We start from the raw sequence: 23,619 nt of genomic DNA on the forward strand, positions 1-23,619 counted from the left end.
TTAAACAATTGGTTATATGGCTTTTTAAATATTTTATTGAATAATTCATAAAAGTTCTAGAGAAAATAGTAAATAATCACAATAAAGTTATTAATCGGCCGAGTAAAAATATTTATAAACCGATTGTCACAATGGTTTTCGAATAAATAACAAAATTTCAATGGATATTGTCAAAATGCAATGTTAATAGCAAATTGTGTAGGCACTTAAAATTTGAATAAGTTAACAAAGGATACAAACAGTTGAATTTTATTTTTTAATTCTATTTTTGTCATTTGCATTTTCATAATGCTACCAACCACCCTGTACTCTTACCAACTCCAAGTTTAATAGTGTTGATTTTTTTGTCATACTATTTAGCAGCTGAACAAAAGTTAATACTTGTAAATACCGTATAATAGAAAAGCAAAAGGACTCTATAATATGCGTAGTGAAATATTTATTCATAACTACTTATTTGCGTTTATAATAGCGTGTACATTAAGCAACCTTAAATTAAGACTACAGAGATACTGGATAAACAAATCAGATTATCTGACCTCGTTTGCCTACTTTAAGCACCTATGTCTTACGCACTGTTGGCTAATATAACTCTTTGCAGTTTTAAGCTGATGCAGAGCTTTTAATATTAGATTTTCTTATGGGATTGGTTGCTTTGAATCAAATTTAATAAGATTATATATTATAAACGTGTGGTCCAGATTAACTCTATACCAACACATTTCAAACTCATCACATTAGTCAAACGTGGACTCTAAATCTAAGTACAATTAGAGTCTCATTAACTAACCGTAAAAATAAAAACTGTAGATCTTATCTTAAGGAGAATTAATCGAGAATTTTAAGTAGTTATAACTTGAGAAATTGGTACCAATTATCTTTTGTGTGTGTGTGTGATGAAATAGATGTATGCATAGGCCAAAAAGCAGTTGATTGATTTATGTTTAATTTAACTTTTGGAAAAAACTACTCGTTAGGCTTATTAGACTTACAAATTTTGGTATTGACCACGTATAATTTACTCGGCATTATGTTTTTATTCTGGCGTTAAATTTTAAAATACGCTGAAGAAATTCAAAATAAAGAAGAAAAAAAATCAGACATAACTTTGTGATAGCTTATGAAAGGAAACAAGAATAAAGCAAATGATAACAAAAACTTAATCAAGAATGTTAAGTTCTTAAAAGTAGAAATACGAGAAGAGTTAGGTTAGGTTAGTACAACCAGGTGAACGTTGAAACACAAATAAAGAAATAAACCATGGATGATGAACAAAATATTAGATAGAGATGATTATTTTAGCACAGTCGCAGACCCACATATAAACATGAACAGACTAACAAAAATAACATGAGATAAATCATCAAACAGCCAAAGAACAATGAATAAACGAAACAAAAGAAGAAGACGAATGAATAAACGAGAGAAACCACAGGAACAAGGATAACGATATACATAAAGAAACGTACAAACTTTATAAGAAGAGAAATGGGAAATACTGAAACTGTAACTTCCGGTAGCTGTTGGCAGGGAAGATAAAAGTTAGACATAGTCCTATCTTAGGAAAGATGAACCGGCTATGTAACAAGGACAGGATGAGTGCCCCGAAAACTAATAAGAAAAGCTTAAAATAGGGAAGAATTTGCAGAACTCATCGCGCAAGTTAAATTAAAACTGCGGCAAAATGTGGCAAATAAAGACGAAAGAGAAAATATTTGCAAACTATCCATATGATTATGATGAGTACAAATATTTCAAGTAGTACAGTATAAGGAAATAAGACAAGATGAAACATTTGGACTCCTTTACAATACAATCATTATTATACAATCTACGTACGAGGATAGATTGATATTAAACTAGCCTTTGATAGATGGCGCTACTTGATACCGAATTGGTTTCGGTGTTGAAATTTGCCATTCATGAAATGACGTCTGTCAAAATTTTAAGTTTTAAAAACAATTAGTTTGGTTTTTACAGCCGTCAAAAGTAAGCAAATTTTGTGTTTTAGGGGAAACGGAAAAAGTCGAGTATCGTTCAGTGACTAAGTTCCTCCACAAAAAGGGTAAAACGAATGTGCAAATCAAAGCCGACCTGAACGAAGTTTATAGTGAGATTGCATCTTCGTTAGCAAAAGTATTTTTGATGATGAGCGTCCCGGGATGCCAAATGAAGTCACCACGCCGGAAATGATCAACAAAGTCCATGACATGATTATGGCAGATCGTCGAATTAAGCTCCGCGAGTTAATAGAGGTCCTAAACATTTCACCATCATTTGGACATGAAAAAGCTATCCGCGCGATGGGTGTCGTGTTTGCTGACAATCGATCAAATGCAAAAACGTGTGACTACTTCGGAGACGCTTTTGACGATGATACGGCGCGATCCGAAGGATTTTTTCGCCGATTAATCACCGTTGATGAAACCTGGGTGCATTATTACACACCAGAAACCAAAGAACAGTCGAAACAGTGGCGCAAACGCGGAGAAGGGCCGCCGAAAAAGGCAAAGCGTGCACATTCGGCCGGCAAAGTGATGGCAACTGTTTTCTGGGATACGAAGGGCATCATCCACATCGGCTACTTGGAAAAAGGAAAAACAATCAATGGTGAGTATTACACAGCATTATTGGATCAATTCGATGCCGAATTGCGTCGAACCCGCCCCGGTTTGGAACGCAAAAAAGTGCTCTTTCACCAAGACAATGCACCGGCTCACCGATCGGCCATCGCCATGGCAAAATTACACAAGTTGGGCTATGAATTGGTTGAACACCCATTATATTCCCCAGATCTTGTCGCCAGCGATTTTTGGAGGACGCCGTTTCGCAACAAATGATGAAGTCGTCGCTAAAACTTCGGCCTATTCTAAAGAGCTCGAGCAAAAAATTGGAACATCGTCTTACTAAGTGTATCGAGCTAAAAGGGGACTATGTTGAGAAATAAATCGATTTAACTCCAAAAAACTTGCTTTTCCTATCAAAGGCTAGTTTCATATCAATCCGCCCTCGTATTGTCAAAAATATCAACAAAAAATACCTACAATTATGTTAAAAATTAAAAAATTAAGTCAAGAAAAAGAATGAAAAAGATTCTCAAAAATTCATCCATTATTATTGGATGTTCGATATATGCTCGTAAAAATATATATGTATTCCAAATTACTGTATGGACTTAAATACGAATTATAGTAAAATGACAAATTACAAGTAATGACACGGCCAAATGAGTAGACATTGGAGTAAACAAAATGACACGGCCAAAATACCCAGATCCAACAGACAGAACGCATAGATAGAGACAATATTTTACAAATGAAGAGAATGTATACAGAACTTCTAAGCATTAATAAAATACGTAAAATAATTCTGATTTATCCAACACAGGAATTTAGCCTCCTACGTCTCATAATGGATGGAAATATGAAAAAAAAAATACGGTCCAAGAAAAAAATTCTTGTTGCCAAAACGGCTTGAAGACGCACGAGTACACAAAATTTGTCGTAATGACGACCAACCTTCAGTAACCTCTACGAAAGCCACCTATTATAGTGGTAGTGGAGGGTCAGGAATGAACCACGAATAACAAAAAATTGCGATAAAGCTCAGCAATGATAGAAAAAGGTACAGTAAACCAGCGTGAGCGTATTTAAATATCTGTTAAAACAAGATCTAGACTCAAAAGAGGCTCGACAGCAAGCACTTATTTATGAATATTAATCATTAATATTCATAAATAAGGAAATCCAATATTTTGGATATTTATTATACTACACCAAATATTACGCAATCTAAATACAGCTGGAAAAAGAAGCTCAAATCATGGAAGACAGAATATAAATGATACCAATTACCGCCAATATTTTTTCAAGAATATTGTATAACTTAAAAACTATTAGATATTTAACTAAATTTTCTGTTTCAAAATGAGTAATGTATAAGTCATCATACAACTGCCAGGTGAACTAATACCCCCATCTCTTTCTGTCTTTTTTTTTTCTCATTTAATCAGACAAAATGTATAGATTTTTTAAGAAAACTTAATCTCACTTTGCCACTATGCATGAATTTAAAAAAAAAGCATGTATTAACGCAAATCCCTTACTAGTACGTGATTACTTACACATAAAAACTATTTCTACTATTACTGTATGTTTATAACAACACCAACATTACTAAAATTGGACTTGGCAAATCATATTTTTCCTTTTTTTTTTACTTTTTTAAAAACCATGTATAAAAAAGCGCCATCACATTAGCTATTCATTAGCTAGTTCACAGAAGTTTATGTTTTCAGTGACTAATTGTGGAATATAAATGAGGTAATACAACTTGTAATACATACTACAATGTGTTTTGGAAATAGTGCCAAATAATTAAAAAAAAATCTTAATTTAACTTTTCAGCGCGCAGAGTTTAGAAATAAAATTGCTGTCAAAAACCCAAAAATATATTGGTAATTCTATATATTGTAATGAAAATTTAGTAGAATAAATTATTCAAATGATGTGTTTTGAAAGGGCATTCCTGGGACAAATATATGTAAGAATACAGCTATAATTATCATGCACTCTCCAATATTCGACATCAAAAAAATCGTGCATGTTATTACTGAATAAACTCAATTGGGCAATTAATAATACTTAAAAAAAAATTGAAAATAAAATATGTAAAAAGTAAGAATTTTTTCGTTTAGAGAGAACGAAAATTATTTCGTTTATATTTCGTTTAGAGAGAATTTTATCGTAAGAACTGTATAGACGCGTTTTGACAGTTGAAATGTGTAGTATGAGATATTACAAAAAGACTCACCTAGGGATTCATAAATTTTTTTGTGGAACTATTTTTAATAAACAATTAAAACGTCAAACTCATTATTTTGCTCGTAACTTAACAACTTGTCTATTTAGAGATTGATACTTTAATACCAGCGTACCAAGAGATTACAACATGTTAAATTACTACAGAAAGAGTTTGATTCGAAGATTAATGTTGTCGATAGAACAATATGATTCTGCGTGAGAACTTGAGAGAAGTCTATCAACGTTTCGAATGCTTTAATTTTAACAGTAATTGCCTGAAAGGAAGTGCAACCGAAAATATGAACAATTCCTTGTTTAATGCTGGATTCGATCATATAAACAATTGCTTTTAAAGTTGGATTCGATACGCAGAACAACATTGACTCAATATGTTAATATAGATCAGTGCTAAAGTATTATTATTCGCCCAAATTAAATTCTATCAGATAATCAAATAAATTCTTAAAATCGTCCCTGAAATGCACTTAAAAAACTAAAAACAGCATTTTTAAAATTCTTACTTTCTCAATGTGTACTCAAACATAGACGTTCTGTCTGTATATCAAATGTATGTTTTGTCGTTCGACAGCCAAAATGTTAAACAAAGATTTAATTTTCTCAATTAATCGATATTATTGCCAAAAACATTACAAATAAATATCTTTTGAATAATTTTAAACTAATGTGAACTGAATCTGCAAACTAAACCACATGTATCTTCACATATAAAACTAACATTGACGATGAGAGTTACGATGAATCGGTATAGTTATTTTATTGCTGTGGACGTATTCAAATGACACTGCGTAATCAATACATATATTCAATCGCAACAAAAATTTATGTTTAAAAATCTTTTAAAATTCTGCTCTTTTCAATGTAATACATGTGCACAATACATATTGTTTCATCTTTTAGTTTTGTTCGACCCTCCTCCAGTGGTCACAGTTGCGTTGCAGTTTGTTGGAGCACTTTATAACCCTGTTTTTTTTATATTTTACGTACGAAATTCACCGTGTATTTTTTTTGATCCAATTATTTTGTTAATTTTATCTATATTAAAATGAGTGAACAAGAATTAAACCTGAAATTCGTCAGAGAAGTTGAGAAACATGAAGAGTTGTATAATTATAAACTTTCTGGTGACTCAAGGATAGATGTGACCGAGAAAGCATGACAAAAGGTCTTATGGATAGTAATCAATCATGTCCTCATCGTCAGAACTCAACACAGTAAAACCACGGCACTGTTCGAATAAATAAACACAATATATCCTTTGCAATTCGCTCCGTGGACGGAGACAGGTTTCATTTAGGTTGTAAACCGATTGCAGATGAAACTAGTTTTCAACCGTAGTTTTAAACAGCTAAACTTGCTTGATTGTGCTTCAAGTATTTATTCGTTCATGGATAAGAAGCATAGTTTGGCGGGAAGTAAAACGTAAGTTCTTTATTGAAGATAAAAAGTACTGTTTCTCTGTTTATACGTTCTGGGCGAATATCGATATCAACAGATTCACGAATATTTGAGCTGAACGTTTAGGAAATATGTGAGCATTGACATCATCATCATCATTCAATCTTCGCTTATCCACTGCTGGACATAGATCTCCCTCATAATTTTCCATCTATTTCGATCTTGTGCCTCTTGCATCCAATTCCTATGACAACGTCTTAGATCGTCAGTCCAACGTGTTGGTGGACGACCTCTGCTTCGGTAGGCATCATCTCTTGGTCTCCATTCCAGTATCCGCTTTGTCCATCTATTATCTGTCATTCGAGCCACGTGACCTGCCCAGTTCCATTTTAGTGTTGCTACTCTGTCTACTGCATCAGCCACTCCTGTTCTTTGTCGTAGCTGGCGATTTGGGATCTTGTCTCGTAGTGAAACGCCCAACATAGCACGCTCCATCGCCCTTTGACACACACGGATCTTTTGAACTGTTCTCCTTGTCATGGTCAAAGTTTCCGCACCGTAAGTTAACACTGGCAAAACACACTGATTAAACGTTTCAGTGAGCATTGACAAAAAAGTTAATTTAACACTTTTAGATGTTTACAGAAGCTATACACATTCTTACAATTGTGTTTTCAAATAATAAGAAGAGATGACTGTACGGAGAGCAGACTGCATTGAAAAAAAAAGGTGATGAGTTGTTACCAACTGCGATTTCCTAAAAGACCGAAAAATCATATTTATACTGCAATTATTATGAAATTTCATAGCACAAATTTCATGGCTAAAAAATGACTCAATGGAAGATACTTGAATTATGTAACATGTCGTTTTTAATGCTGATATGTTTTATTGATTGTTGTTCCAGTAAAACTTAGCATCAAATAAATTGAGCCTATATTTAAAATAAATTAGTTTATTACTAATTTCTTCGCACTTGGAAATAAAATAGGTTGTGTATCGTGTGATATGTCCATAGTTGGTCCAGTTCCCTACTATTATAAAACAGATTACAAGTAAAAATGCAGTAATATATGATAATATATTTATATTAAAACGCTGACAACAAATACTTGAAATTTACACAGCCACTTGTCACATATTTTGATGGCAATGTACAGTTACGTAATACCAAAATGTTTACTGCTTCTTATAGGTTAAAAATATGCCTGACTATTATATTAACCAAGTTAGTTGAAGATTTACAGAGAATAGCGTATTAGACTGAGTTCAAAATCTCGTGAGCTTGACGCATTCATTTGGTGAAGTCAATCTACGAACATAACGGTGAAATCAGACATTGCTGAAAACATTTAATTCTCTTCAGTGCGCTGTCATACAAGTCAGTCTCTAGTTTTTGCATTAGTAAAATAGTTGGAATATTTATTACTTTTCTTCCAGCAGTCGTTTTAAATACTTTATATTGAAGTCAGTACGAAATTAAAATAGACGTTTTTCATTTCTTTCTTTTTCGAGCATGCGCACTTCCAAGTTCTTGAGGTTTTGAGAATTAGTAGTTTTTGTTTGAAACTATCAAATTGTTAGTTGGTCTGTTTATAACGCTGTGACAATGTGAACATCACTATCATAATCTGCTCCTTTTATAGAACTCAGAGTTTTGGGAATATTAGCGAAGTACTTATGGGGAGTGAGTATTCTAAGAACTTGTTTGCAACAAACTAGCGATAAAATCAAAAGGACAATGACCTTCAATAATAAAACAAAATTCCCATCAGGATAGTGAACCTGTCCACGGATCTGGCGAATGCATAGCCAAAATGCATAAATCTTATTTTGAATTAGTGTCCCCACTCGTCTCATATTTGACTCCCAGTGATTATAATTTATCAATTGTTTCCAAATCTGAAAAACTGGTTCTTTTAAAAAATAAAAGAGAACTTTTATTCATTCATCTAAATTATTTTTTATTTTTCAGCATGTCCCAGCCACTTCCATCGTTTTCATTTCATTCTTATTCTAATTGGTGCTTGTTTAGTTCTCCACCACATTTCTCCATTTGTTATGATGTTGGGTGATTATATTTTCAAGATTATTCAAAGGCACCTACTTTTTTCGCGCTGAGGAATGAATCTACCACCTGTAGGAAGAACTATTATACTAAAAGAACTGATTATTTAAGGAATTAGTAACGGATATCGAGTTTCACTTTTACATGTAATCTACTTCATTTAATAGGCTATTTCATTTTTTATACTGTTTTGATTTTAAAGTTTACAAAAATTACCAACTGAGCAGAATATTTTAAACACGAATTAAGAACCTACGGATCCGGAGAAAAAGATAAACATATTTTCTTATAATATAGGAAGTTTCTTTTATTTCTGTATATAAATTATATATTTTATATTCAGATCTAAAATATGATTCACGAATTGGTAATGGGGAAAACATCTTAGTCTCTCATTACATGAATCTCATTGCATAAATTGCAAGAATGGGAAAAATTGTCTATATTAGAATTGATATCATTCACACATTGTCATTTGAATGTCCACATTTTCGGTGTCATTAAATAATTTAATAAAGGACAAATACTGTATTTAATTGGGAGTAAATTTATCAGTCTTTGACCTGTCTTCAATCCTACTACGAGTAATTTCATATATTTTGTCAAATTTAAATAAAAATTTACATAAATATTAGAGTGTAAAATCTTGTTGATCATAGAGGTCATGTGTTCAAGTATCATTTATTAATTATGCTGTTATAAAGTTGCATGAGAACTTGCGACGGGTTTGAAATACAGAAATATGAGAAACTTACCTGAAGTTAGAGACTGGGAATCTACAGGAAGTGTCGCGAAGGTCGCAAAAGCAAAACAATGTCAAAGAAGAGCTGATTTCTTCTTCTGTCGTCATTGACCAATAGATACATGGTTAATGATCGAAGAATGACAAATGTTGTAATGGTTACTAAAGCGACTGTGTGGAAAAGATTATAAGAGTATTATTTAAGACTTAGAAGATAAATACGAAATTCTCACTTGACAGACAGTTACAAAAATTGCCATTGACATTTGCAACGAACCATATGGTAATTGGAAATTTGCAGCCGGTATTGGCCCTGATTTTGTATTAATGCATGATAACGCAATACCACGAAGTTATAGAATGGCCAGCGCTGAATCCCGACCTAAACCCTATTGATGTTAAGAAAGTAAAGTAATATTCGTGTAACCTTCTGGCTTAGGTCTAGTGTAAGGGTTTTCAGGTCGAACAAGCATTCCTAACACAACTTAACGACTACTGACGAATTTACGCGCCCTCCAGTGATTTTTGAGTTAAATTCGAAATTGAAAAGTGTGTCAGTACCGGGAATCGAACCTGGGTCCTCCAGATTGTTAAGCCAGTAATATGGCCACTGCGTCTCGGCCACCACTATTGAGACTGTATTCAGCGTTGAGGGGTATGCATGAATGACGAATTTGCAATTGTCCAGCTTGACGACAGACCATTAAGCTAGTTTTTTGGAAAAATATGTCACAGGCACAGTATACAGCCACGGTGTCTCGTAACAATCAATGTTGGAGGAAAGTACACAAGATTTTAAGTGAAAAAGTTATAACTCTTTAATACTTCAAAAAAGATTTGGCTAATTTTGTTTAAGGATTTACAACAAAGAATCGGGGCCCAAAAGAAACAGCATTAGCATAGCGGCGATCTGATGCTGCACCTCAGTAACATTATAGAGTTTTATGTTACCCAGGACTTAGCAATGATATCTTTGTTCTAATTGGTGGAACCAGTTTACATCTAATCACACTCCATCGCAGTTGGCACTGGTCTAGGCAGTTGGTAGAAAACTCCTTTCCATTTAGCATGAAGCATGCATGCTATTTGTACATAATCCTTTATAATTAAAATGATACTGAAAACATGCTTCACTTATTTAACCAAAAATAAATATTAAAAACATTTAATCCACATAAATAACATGAAATTACTGATGTTTCTTTTTCTTTAATAATAGTCTGATAGGTAACATTGCATTTGTGCTAATGATTTCATCTCACTTCATTTTTCTTTTCAACAGATAAAATATGACTGATATACTAAACCAAAATTATAGGGGAGATAATAATGGACAAACTCGCAACAAGTCAGAAAAATAATTCAAAAGTAATTTCAATATAATCCAAAATTTGAATGAAAATGGAAAGAGTATCAAAATAAATAAAAACACAAAATATATGATACCAGGAGTATATAAGTAGTGCAGATCAAAACCTAGTGTTTATGTAGATTTAGACCGTTAACAACTATTTTTACAACCATAAGACCTTTTTAATGTGTGGGATGGACAGCATTTATCTAAGTCCTGACGAAACGTTTATAATCAGGACAATAATGGCAACTGGTTAAATAGAGAAATACAATAATCAAACCATAATAGATATGTGTAATGTCTAGAGAGCAGTAGATCGGACAGTAGATGAGATCAGTAGATAAACAAAGTTATAATAAAAAAATAGAAAAAGGATAATAAATAGAGATAAGTAAATAACATTATTCTTCCCTATTTTACCATATCTTAATGGTGTCTTCATATTATAAAATTATCATTCAAATTTTGGAAAGAATTACAATTATTTTTGGATCATATTCTTGTTTCGCGTTTGTTCACTTTTAACTGAACCACTGCTGAAGGACCTGGTGTTCAGATGTTAAACTAATTGTTGGGAATGAAACATTTTCGCTTGTAATGAAGTGAGATGACACGGCATTATCATTGTTAACGCTATCTCCCGGACTACAACAAAAACAATTAATAGATAAAGTTGCCAGTGCTACCAAAAACATTTTGTGATCACCTGTTACATTATAGAATATACAAAATAAATCTTGCACAATACTGCCAAGATATAAAAGGAGTCATAGCACTCGTTCAGTCTATTTTTTTTTGTTAATTTTATTTAAAAGTATTTGCTTTTGCCCTCTTTAAGGGATTCGTTTTGTTTGTCGACAGTTGAAAGAAAGGTTTATTGTGTAAATAAACACCTGTTGGGACGTTTCTTTATTATTTTTATTCGCGATAAATTTTTAATAATTCAGATAGAAAAAGTGGCATGCTAAAAATGGCAATTTTTATATTTAAACATGATTTTATGATCGTTAAAGAGGCGCGTTTCATCATGTATATATTTTTGTAACAATGGTCCGTTAGTAAGAAGATATAAGCTACAAAGACAAACAGAACACACGGTATCGTCAATAATATTAAAAATATAATGAACAACAAAATATAATGACAACTGAACAATAACTAACAGCAGCAGTGAAGAACTATGACCTACAAGTAGACCACGTCGGGCTCTGTTTAGCAATCCCAAAAAAATGACAATTCCCTAAGCCACTACATATCACGTCCAAGCCCTCAGTCACTACATCCCATGGGGTCTACAGCGAATTGGTCCGACCATCTTTCGAAAGCCAGTTCTTTCTCCGTCACAGATTCTGCTCCTGAATGTGTGGAACCTAACCACCTAAAAGCCTCACGTTCTCCTCGCAAGTACAAAACAGACTACTTGCTCTAGAAGGCAGAGATAGTAAAATATTCTAACACCACCATACGCTAGAGATGGTTATTAAATGAAGAGTAACTCGTAGGTATCAGGACAATTGAACTAAGATTAGTTGATTTAAATGGTAATATTTTTAGTGCAAAATACACTTTTGTTGTATTTCTTATTACTAACGGATTTTTTATGTGTTCTTAAAGGTTTGCATGAAATTTATAAATATAAAAATACTACTGAAATTACCTGTACTAATGTTATCTATGTTTAAACTAAATCTACCCCACTTTAATTAAGATAACTTTAATGCTAATAATATTCTGCTAAAAATGTCGAACTTAAAAACTAAAAACGTAAACTTGTCATAGACCTTGTCATTTCAAAAGACCAATCAACATACATGGTGTACTAAATTTGAACCTTAATTCCATATAGTCCCACTCAATCCTAAATTCTTGTAATAGTTGTGTTGTTACTACATACAATTTTCAAGGCATATAATGCTATATTTGTGGTTTGCCTATGGATATCACACTTTATGGAAAGAAATAAAATACAAAAAGCCTACCAATTAAAATTACCTTATGAAATGTAAGAGAGGAAAGCACCACTACATCGATCAAATAGTACATAAATATCAGTCGAGACTTAAATTAACTCAGCAAATAATGACATGGAAACCTCTTATATAAGTTACGAAAACCTAAGTTAACGGTAAATTAAGAAAACTTAATATAACTTCAAGATTAAAGAAGGTAGTAAATTTGATATGAAACCATAAAAAGTAAGATAAAATAAAAAATACTCTACATATGTAGCATATCAAGACGTAGCATTAGGTTACTTTGGTTTTACTACGTGGTTTTTAAGGCTTCCTATCAGTTCGGAAATGACATCGGTCAAATAATTCCATGCAGTAGTTTCGAAAGTGTAAATAGTCATGTTGATCAGCAACCTCCACAGGAGACGCTGAATGCTAGAAGAAGAAATCCGATGAATCAGAAATGAAGGTAGAGATTGGATGTTTTTGGCTTTTTCTGCAAACAGTGGTAGATTTGATATCCGACCTATTGCAGTTACCACAATGATTGTATTCACACAACAATAGAAGAACGGGAGTATGGAACTATTGGTAGTATAAAGGAAGGTAGAAGGCCGAAGACCAAAAGGAAGATCGAAGAAGAAACCGAATCTGTGGGCGATACGGAAATCTGTTGAGTGATACAAAAGTACATTTATGAACTGATTACGCAGACTAAAATCTGTTTAAAAATTATAAAGAGTACATCTGAATTATGTTGCCCGCCGAATTATTGTAATACGATCTGTTTACAGAAAAGAAATATCTATTCAAAAAGGTCTATTTCAAATATAACACGTTAACTTTAAGATATTAACTGAAATTTAACAAAATACAACCGCAAATACCTGATTTTAATTATAATACATATAGGTATTATTCTACTTTCAAGATCACGCGGCTAAAACTACTGGTAGTGCTATCTAATGACTAGGAAAGTAAATATCGACATAACAAGAAGTTGATGAAATTTTTGATAACCTATTGGTGCAAATTAAGCTTTTAGAACTACTCGTTTTAGTTTTTAAACAGATCATTTAAGGCGAGATAGCTAAAAGCACATTTTTACTTTAACTCGAGAGTTATCGTTAAACAAATTTTCCCTAATATGCTTAACCGTTAAAGCAGTTAAAATCAAAAAACCTAGTAGTTCTTTTTTGGACACATTGCGATTTCATTTGCATTTAATGTCGGCGTACTAATAGTATGACAGTTGCGTTTTCGTTCCTAAGAATATACATATGGTACACACCAGTACTTCATACTTATACGTCAATAGTTTTACTATTTGAACAATATAGCAATTCCAGAACTTCTTGAATGGCACGATAAACCCTCAGACCGAAAGTCCCAACAATATACGTAAAGAAAGGCGATGTTACTGTTAAATGTATAAGATAATAGCGACTAAAATTGGAAGCAAAAAATTGGCTTAATTGCTAGATCTATTGTTTTGCACAATTCATGTTATCGAGAAAAAAAGTATACTAGTTATAGTAAAATAAACACGATATCATGACTCAAAGTTAATGTATCTGTCAAATGAAAGACCTCAATCAGTATTATCAATTTCGACATGTCGTAGATAGTGAGAGAAAAAGAGCAAGAGAGAGAAAAAGAGAGAAATAAAGGGAGTACATCAAACCACTGTTATCACAATATTAGATGGTAATACCAGATATGAAACCAAAAATTTTATAACTATCGGAGAAACTGCAAAAAAGTGGGTGAACCTAATTGTTTCAACATTTACAAAGTACCAACAGTTGAAGGGGTACCGAGTGCATCAACGTTAATATAATTCAGCACACGCCAACAGATTTTTGAATTACCCTTCAAATCATAAGATAAATATTAACAGGATCATCAGCTCATTATATGATAAAGCCATAAATACTTGCTTCAACGAAATTTGTTAACATTTATCCTCGTAAAATATGATTATCCATTGTCACTTTTAAACAGGGAATTTCACAAACAAAAAAAGGTTAAAGTACTTTGTGAACGTGATAATTTCTATTTGGGTGAAATTTCAAGAGCATTAAATGTTGGGATAAACGAACTATTTGATCAAACATAGAGAATTTGACGGATCTCAGGCATTCAAACATGCTTGGGACAAAGAACACGAGTCCAATGAAAAAGGCATCAATAGTTTTGAAATAAACGGGTAGTAAAATATAAAATTAAGGAAGCAGCTCTCATATTACTAAATGAAGTAAATTGAGTACCAAACTCATACATAGAATGCAGCAAGATCTAGTTACCCATACTGAAAGAAGTCAACAATAAGAAAATACCGACAATGTGACGACAGTGATTATCGCTGAAAGTGACCAGCAGACGCTACTTATGCCGACGATACATTCATTATCGTTGAAAGTGAGAAAGACTTGCTGATGTTACTAAACAAATTTGTGATACTGGCGAACAGTTTGGTTTAACAATAGACATAAAGAAAACAAAAACCACGGTTATCAGTAAGAGGGGTAAAGTCTTAACAAGGATCCAGATAAAAAATTATCCTAATAAGGCTAGGACGACACGCCATAGCATTTTATTATAACGTTGGCCCACGTACCAACTGACATTTCAATCGTAATCAGTCATCGTTGTGTATTTACGCACCACAAAAATAATTAAAACTAGACCAAAAAAAAAAACCACAATTTTACGTCAAACCTTTCAAGACATTCGGTCTATAGATATATTAAATTACTGACGACTCCAAGATCAAGCTAAATAAGTCTAAACTCTCAAGAATTCATTTCCTGCCAATTGAAAGAAAATAATATTTTACAGGTTATATAAATTTTATAATTTTAAACTTTTAAAGTATGTGTCCTTTAAACATTTAAGGTGATTAGCAGTTACGACAAAACACGATTAGTATGAACGATTTAATATTCTATTGTAGAATAATGTTAATGCCATTACAAGTAAAACAACTTATTTAAGTGTATATTTATTATGGAAAATGGTTGTTTTCTATTAGGCAAATAGTAAACGCTTGCTTTGAACCCGGGCAAAATAGTACAAATTAAGAAGCCCCAAAGAAAAGGACAGCAAGGACCAAAACCTTAAACAGGAAAAGCAAACTGAAGCCAACATCGCTGAATTATGCAAAACTACAAATCACTAACATTGTCAATCATCACACATTGGAACACATTGCGTTACAGCTGCATTGTAATTAAATGAGTTCTACTCACTGTGGCAATTCAAGTAATTTCACTTAATCAACTGAAAAAAATTATCAAGTTAATAAACAAATATAAAAATAAACAAAAGAAAAGTAAACAGAATAAAACAATACAATCGTACATTAAATGGAAAAGTCAAATCGACGAATAATAAAAATCTAAAATATTACAACATATGCAAAGATATTCCGAAGTGATCACCGTATTCTACCACCCTAACGACGATTTATTCAATCTACCCTATGAAAATGGCAAGAATTCACATATAAATAAATAGCAAGATACTCAATAGGCTCAGATATGCAGACCACACCGTACTACTGGCGGATAATGTCGAAGGATTACGAAGTAACTTAGAATAATAATAATAAGTAATGTACATTCGTACATTATACTCTCATTGTCTCTCTTTTGTGTCATCTTTCCAAGGTGTTTGAAAGAATGATATTGAACGGGGTCGTTGAATTTGTGGAGAATAAAATTATTCCAGAAAAAGCAAGGTTCTAACCTGGGAAGTCCTCCTGTAGCTAAACCCTTAACATCATTGAAGGTAGTTTTCAATGGAAAGAAATAACAGGGGTAGCGTTCATAAACCGATGACCCAGTTAACCATCAACGGCTGCTAGCAAAACTAAAAAGAATTTCTGACTCATAAGGTTGGTGAAATGCGTTCTCCAGAATAGACGCTTCTATGTAAAAATTGAGTCCAAGAACAGTCGGTGGAGGGACCAAAAAAATGGTCTCCAGCAAAGAAGTGTCCTTGCGCCGATTCTATACAACCCAACGACCAACCCATAAAATAACAAAGAGAACAATTTATTTACGCTGATGATACAGCGATGGATAAACCTTTAATAAAGTCGAAGAAAACTTACTATACTATAATAAAACGCAATCACAATTAGTTACAAGGCGAGGGAAACAAAAGAAGGTATCTAGGCAAGTATTAATCTACGGATTTATTTTCAAGACAAATTTTCACGTTTCCACGCGATTCAAATTGTTTTGACTGCATTTATCTTAGAATTTAAAATACTATTCACTTCGGGCGTGACCATAAACAAAACTATGACAGCATGAGTAGCTAAATATGGAAACACTGCAATATTTTAATATAAAATTTGTTGAAAGTGGGTTTAAAAAAAAGTCTTAAGTAATTGACGTAATAACCTAAAAAATAGTGATTAAGAAGTGTGGACTATTTCTTTGATTTTGAATATTTATTGCTATTTCAATCCTGAAAAACTTCTGAATATTCAAGGAAAATTTAAACTTGACAACTATGCAACGAGACACTAAGTTGTGTAAGCGGTGATTTAATTTGTTCCACACAAAACACTATAGTAAATTAAAGTAATGCGTACTAAATGCAAGACCAATATACGGATGAATTTGAAATCCGGAAAGGTGTCCGCCAAGGCTGCATACTCTCTCCGATGCTTTTTAATTTATATGTTGAAAATATATTTGCGGAAGCATTAGAAGACAAGGAATTAGGCATTAAGGTGAACGGCATACCAATTAGCAACCTACGTTATGCGGACGACACAGTGATTACAACTGATAATTTGGAAGATCAGCAGTTATTACTTGATAGGGTGAATAGCATAGGTAAAAAATATGGCCTCAAAATCAACATTTTGAAAACGAAATATATGGTCATTAGCAGAAACCCTCCAGAAAACCCGATAATATGCATAGGTGACGATAGCATAAAACGCGTAAAAACTTTTAAATACCTTGGCACCACAATCAATGGCCAATCGGATCCACAACAAGAGATAAAAACCCGAATACAAATGGCAAGACAAGCTTTTGTGAAATTCAGACCGCTCCTATGTAATCAAAACCTAAATTTCGAAATACGCTACAGAATGGTCAAGTGCTACATATGGTCCATCTTGCTTTATGGCATGGAAACGTGGATTTTAAAAAAAAACATCTACTATCAACAAACTTGAAGCATTTGAAATGTGGTCATTAAGAAGAATGATGCGCATACCTTGGGTGGATAGAATTCGAAACGATGACGTCCTTAAGAGAGCCGGCGTGGAAAGAGAACTCTTTAAATTAATTAAAAAACGCAAGATTGGTTACCTTGGGCACATATTGAGAGGAACAAAATATGAAATAAAACAGTTAATCCTACAAGGGAAGATCGAAGGTAGGAGAGGAGCCGGCCGCAAACAATTATCCTGGTTAAGGAATATTAAAGAATGGACAGGAATACACAATACAGGCGAGCTGTGTCACGCCGCCAAGAACAGAATTCTAGTAATGAGATAGTCGCCTACGCACTTTGGTGTATGGCATGTTAAGAAGAAGTACTAAATGCGAGGGAGTAGATAGTGGTACAGGCACGAAGCGAATTTCATTTTATTTTCAACAAAGCAACATACGAAGCATTTAAACATATCTAAATGTAAAATAATTTGGATATTAAAATTATTTTACATAAAAACGAACAAATCATTAGTGATCAAAGACAAAGAGTGATAACACAGCATGCGTATTGTGCAACAGATTAATTAAGTTTGACTTTTCATCCATGTGCGTAAAAGATTATTAAGTTTCATGTTTGAAACTAATTTCTCATGAAATATTAAAGAGAAAAATTGTCTAATAGAAATATCTCACTAGATACTGAAAACATCTGAAACACAGCCTTCACTTCATATAACCTTCACAGTCTCACCGTCATCTATCATGAAACAGAAGCAGAAAAAACACACAAAACCGTAATGTTTGAATAAAAAAATAAAAATATCAGACCGAGACGTTATTTGGACAGAAAAGCTACAATTTTGACTAAAAAATATATTTCCTATTCGAATCCCACAATGTACAGTATTGTTGAGTTCACCTGAACCAACTATTTTTACTCTTGTAAATAATACAACATTATTATTACAATTGTTATACTAAAACTATTTTATTTGTTGGAAACAATATCTTTTATATGCCCTGTCTACAATGACAATTCAAACATGTTATAATCATTTTAGAGTAGAATACATTAAAACAGTATTTTCAGTATTTTGAGGTGCGTCCTGGGACGGATTTTTGAAAAACAGTTATTTTATAATTTAAAAAATATATACTATGAGCGATGAGTGGCGTTGCAGTGTGTTATTAGTTATATAATAGATAGGAACAAAATTACACATAATCTGAAGAATACTATTGGTTAGATACACATTTTTATTGATCTGAGCACTTAACTTATGGAAGTAAAAAGTTAAGCACGAACTTTATCCAAAATATATAATATTTAGGATACGCTGCTGCCAACAGACTCTACAGTTTGTTGTCAAAGATAAATTTGAATTTTTAATGTTAGATTGATTTGAATTAATAATTTCCAATAGAATTCAACTAAATAAAAAATCGTCTTTAAACGTGTATTCAACTTTTGACAAAAGGGCAAGAAGATTGAAGATATTATTAGTGAAGAGGTAGGTCGTCAACCAGATCTTAGAGGAGAACAAAGCTCTTCATTTGGATATACTTGGTAGCAAAAGATCACATAAAATGTTTTCGTTTGTTTGTTTTATGATCGTGTAAGTTATTCCAGGATACCGTATAGGGATGGTGTAATGCAATAATGAGTCAACCCAAACTTTTACAGAAATTGAGTTACTCCACCTTTTAAACTCGCAAAAGGCGTTCTACAATTAGCAAAAATAATTTAAACCACATCTAGGCATTCACGCCGTTTAGTAACTGAAATGTCAAGCCAATCAAGCATAAGTCGAATTTATGGTTTTGCAATAATGAGCCAATCCACAAAAAGTTATGTGAATGCGTTAGCAGGTCTGTCGGACTCAATTTTTATTAGTTTTCTTCTATTATTATCTTCAAACACTGAATTAAAAAGTGTTAAGCATCAATATTTATTCGCATTCTGAAAAATCTTTGTTGATATTCACCAGGTATGTTTTATGCAATGCTTTGTAGATGATAAATAATTTCCTAACCTCCTTTTTTCAGAATGAATCGAGGAAAAATTGTTGCCGAAATAGGGATAAAGATTGCTCAAGGTACTCATTCATTGGAAGGGAAAGAACTGGTCCATTCGGAAGACGAAGAACCATTCCAGTTTTCGGTTAGTGAATACCTACCAACAGATATCTAAAAAGATATCGATGACGTCATAGAAGAACAAATAATTGGAAGAGATGAAAACAACGAGATGTGTAGCGAAAATGGTACTGCGGGTCTTTCCACCCAATACCTCGGCAGGTAGAGTAAAAAGCGGAAAAAAAAGAAATTGGGAAACTAGAAAAAAAAATTTACAATACCAATAAATCGTATACTTCTGCTAAAGGAAATGAAATAGTTTCAAAGAATTTTGACAATGATTTCAAATGCCAGTGTATAAGAAAAAAGTACAGATATTGTTGCATACGAAGAAGGGGCAAAACTATATAACCAATTTTGGACAATGGGGTCCTTTTCTGAAAGATGCGCCCTAATAACCCATTTTAGGCCCTAATAACCCGAAAACCCATACCACTGAAAAAATAAAAGCTTTGAAGGAAATGGATAACTAATTCCTAAAGACGTTCAGCAGTTTTACAAAGGTATATTATCTTCAAACACAGCAGATTTTCAAGATGATGTCGATGGCTTTGGTGCTTCCATTGCCTTTAATATCGATATTGGTTTGGAGAACAACTCTCAACAGGAACTTGAACAAGAAACCCAGGGAAATGACAATGACTGATAATTAGGTCAAAGTTAAAATACTGTTTTTGTTATTTAGATTTTCGTGAATAAAATTATAAGCAAAAATGAGCCAACCAACATTTTTTTAATGGCACAGGTTGCTTGTTATCACAAACAGTTTTTAGTCATTTTTATTTCTGCAATTTCTATAACTTACTAAACTTCTTTGCTGTTTTTTAAAGCAACAAGTCTAATGTGGCTTGACCAATTATTGCATAAAACCATCCATATGATTATTTCATATCTGCTGAATCTTGGCTCATACATTTCAACGCGAAAGAGCTATACTTACTATAGCAACTATTCATATAATTCAAGTGTATGAATAGAAATTTTAGACCGAGTACTTGCTGTGTAGGGACATCGAGTATTTTCCTGGTTTTTCCTCATGATTAATAATGGAATTAATGTACAATACGTAAAATAATTTTCTTTTTTCGATTTAATATGACAAATTATATGGTAATATTAAAGACCAATCGCATGCTATCATTCTTTTCCGATGGGAATTTTTAAGTTACCAAATGAACATCTTCTGATTAAGCCGTCCACAAATGGACCTCAAAAATACTGAAAATATCGTTTTAATCTCTTCTACATAAAAAAATTTCGGCAGATAAAATTAAATTAGAAGAATTTTGTTTACAACCACAAGAAAAGAGTTTGTCTTTGATCTTCAACCAAATGAGACGGAATAAAAGCATTGAAACTTTTCTTAACACCTTACACACATTCCCACCATACTATACGATATCATAATTATCTTAAAAAATCTACCAGATATTACACTCCACACACTACGTACATCATTTACGTAAATAAAATAAGTTAACACTAAAATATATTATTTTCAAATATCGCTATACTAAATGGTTTAAAAAATAAATATTTATATAGTCGTCTAAATATATAGAAGATTTATGTCTTTTGTTAAAGGAACTTAATGAAAAATTAATTTAAGGCACAATAGGCTACTAGCATATAACTGCCAAGTAGTGAAAGTCTCAAGTATCTACCGTTTAGAGCAGCTAAAATAGTGTTTCCGTTGCCGAAACGTATTAAAAATCGATTTCTTGTGAAACACTACTTGATTATCTTAACCTAAAGGAATGATATCTCAAAAGTTAATTTAGATTTTTCGAAAATTAAACCGAAATGCTGCCCCGAAAATAATTATCAAGCCGAACTATGGGATTTTGCCTAAAAAAGAGGGCAAAAAACAAAAAAAAAATAAAAAAATACTTTGAAAATAAAAACAAATGCGATAACCCCAATTTTTCTAAACTTAACAAAGTAAATCAGCTGGTAAATAATAAATACAAAAAGTGCGGATACTTTGTTCAATCTTTGAAATAAAAGTAAGCAATGAGGCCCCCGCCTAAAAGCAGGGAGCCTCCTATAACTAAAGGTAAGTATAAAGACCTCTTCAATTGTGTCCACTGTTCGTTGACTTGTTGGCGACGTTTCATATCTCTCACTTGGGCTTCCAGCTTGTCTTTCCTTTCTTGTCGATTTCGTTGTCTCAATTCCGATTGTGAACTGAAAAAGAAGAGAAATTGTTAATAATAACGAAAACACATTATCGCACAGAAATAACTGAAATCACGATCTGCGCCGGTAAATGACAAATATGGTCGCTTTGTCGTTGCCGTATCAATTAGTATTTGTCATAATCAAGGGACATTTAGAGTTACATCTCTATCAGATACAGGCAAGTTAGAATTTTAAACGCAGACGTATGTTTTTATAATTCAGCGCCTAGGCAACTGCAGTTTCACCGGCAAATGGAAAATATTCAATACCGGAGTCTTTACTTCCCGACTAAACGGACATTACAAAATAATGCTAACATATGCTTTTTAAATGAATATTTACAGTCTGCCGAATGATACTGAAAGGATTCTTTTCGATTTACTGCGCAAATCACCTTGACGGTGTCGTCTATTTGAGTTTATGCAAACTGTTCAACAATTTTCTTGCTAGATAAAAATAACGGAAGTCACATATCTTTCGAAAACGTTAACAGAAGACTGCAGAAAGTAGAAACTCATCAATTTACCAAATACCGCATATCCAATCTAAATCAAGATTCAAAACAATAGACTAAAGCTTCTAACATAAGTAAAATTATACAAGAAGAACAAATTGGATTCTAAAAATAGTGGAATTATCCACATTTATACAAACCGCTCATTGAAAAAAGCAGGATTTCGACCTTGAAATCCAAATACCTTTCATGGACCCCGAGGAAGCTTTTGAACGAGTTAACCGAAACAAGATCTGGGAAATAATTAATGGTAATAGTTACCGTCCACATCTTACCAAAACAATAAAAAGCTTATAATACCAGACCCAATAATGATGAGAAAAGGACAGGCGAATTAGAACCTCAAAAACTCTTTAATCAAGATGACAGTTACGTCATTTAAAGGCAAATAAATCGTCAAAAATAATCAACGATAATAGATCAATAAAGCAAGTATCATTATATTAAGTACTGGAAGTAAATGTTGGGTAACTGATAAGAACAGCAGAGATGAGATATCTAAGAACAGTTAAACGATCATAAGAAGAGATCTGATAAGAAATGAAGTTTATGTAAGGTAAATATGCAGAGTCAGCCACTAAAAACAGTCCATCCTGATATTTGACAATGGCTGAACAGGTGGATTTTTATTCTAAAGGTGAAGCATTTTAACGATATGGATATCCTTCAGTGGACTACGTAAGTCTGGCCTCACAATGGGCGGGGTTTTTAAAAACCTTTCCAAATATTCTAATTTGTGCGTATTTGTCCCATAAGAAGTTGGAAATATTGGTTTTTTAATTGTTTGAAGAATAAATAAGGACTTTTGGTTGTGAACATTAATTCTGTGCGATTGGTATTATTTGTTGTTAGTGAATTTGTGAGGTAAGAATATCAAATTATTAAGATATTTACTATGAATGTTCATATTTTAAGGTTATGTTATTGTATGATTAAAACTTTAATTATTTTTTTACTGTATTTTAAGGTATTTTGTTGTTTTTATCGGGGTTATTTCAAAATTAATCAATAAATCCTTGAATTTATTCACGAAGTTGAAAAATATTTAAATTATTGTTTTATTCTTTTTTCGTTGCCAGTGATTTTATCCTGTTAAATATAAAGATAACTGTTTTCTCGTAGTTTAAATTGTAATATAACATTATGTGGAAACATTTTTATCAAATTCCCATATTGAGTGAAAAAATGTTTTTTTAATGTTTTAATAGTTTTTAAGTTTATTTTTTAGATCTGGTCATATAATGGCTAGTAAACATGTGTTGAAGATA

The 23,619-nt window shown here is 32.6% G+C and overlaps 1 protein-coding gene across 2 annotated transcripts in view; it reads right to left on the reverse strand.

The window, feature by feature from the left end:
• The window catches only part of Ptp61F (Protein tyrosine phosphatase 61F), an 87,825-nt gene that overhangs the window by 16,715 nt on the left and 47,491 nt on the right, over nucleotides 1-23,619 (reverse strand). The window contains exon 7 of one of the 2 annotated variants that reach the window (XM_072540918.1): nucleotides 21,727-21,843. In XM_072540918.1, the coding sequence (XP_072397019.1) occupies nucleotides 21,727-21,843 (117 nt within the window). Of the gene's footprint in view, nucleotides 1-12; nucleotides 21,844-23,619 lie in introns of those variants that run through there. The other variant, XM_072540917.1, reaches the window with a different exon arrangement.

Source organism: Diabrotica undecimpunctata, chromosome 8, assembly GCF_040954645.1.
Source record: "Diabrotica undecimpunctata isolate CICGRU chromosome 8, icDiaUnde3, whole genome shotgun sequence".
NCBI classification, from domain to species: Eukaryota; Metazoa; Arthropoda; class Insecta; order Coleoptera; family Chrysomelidae; genus Diabrotica; species Diabrotica undecimpunctata.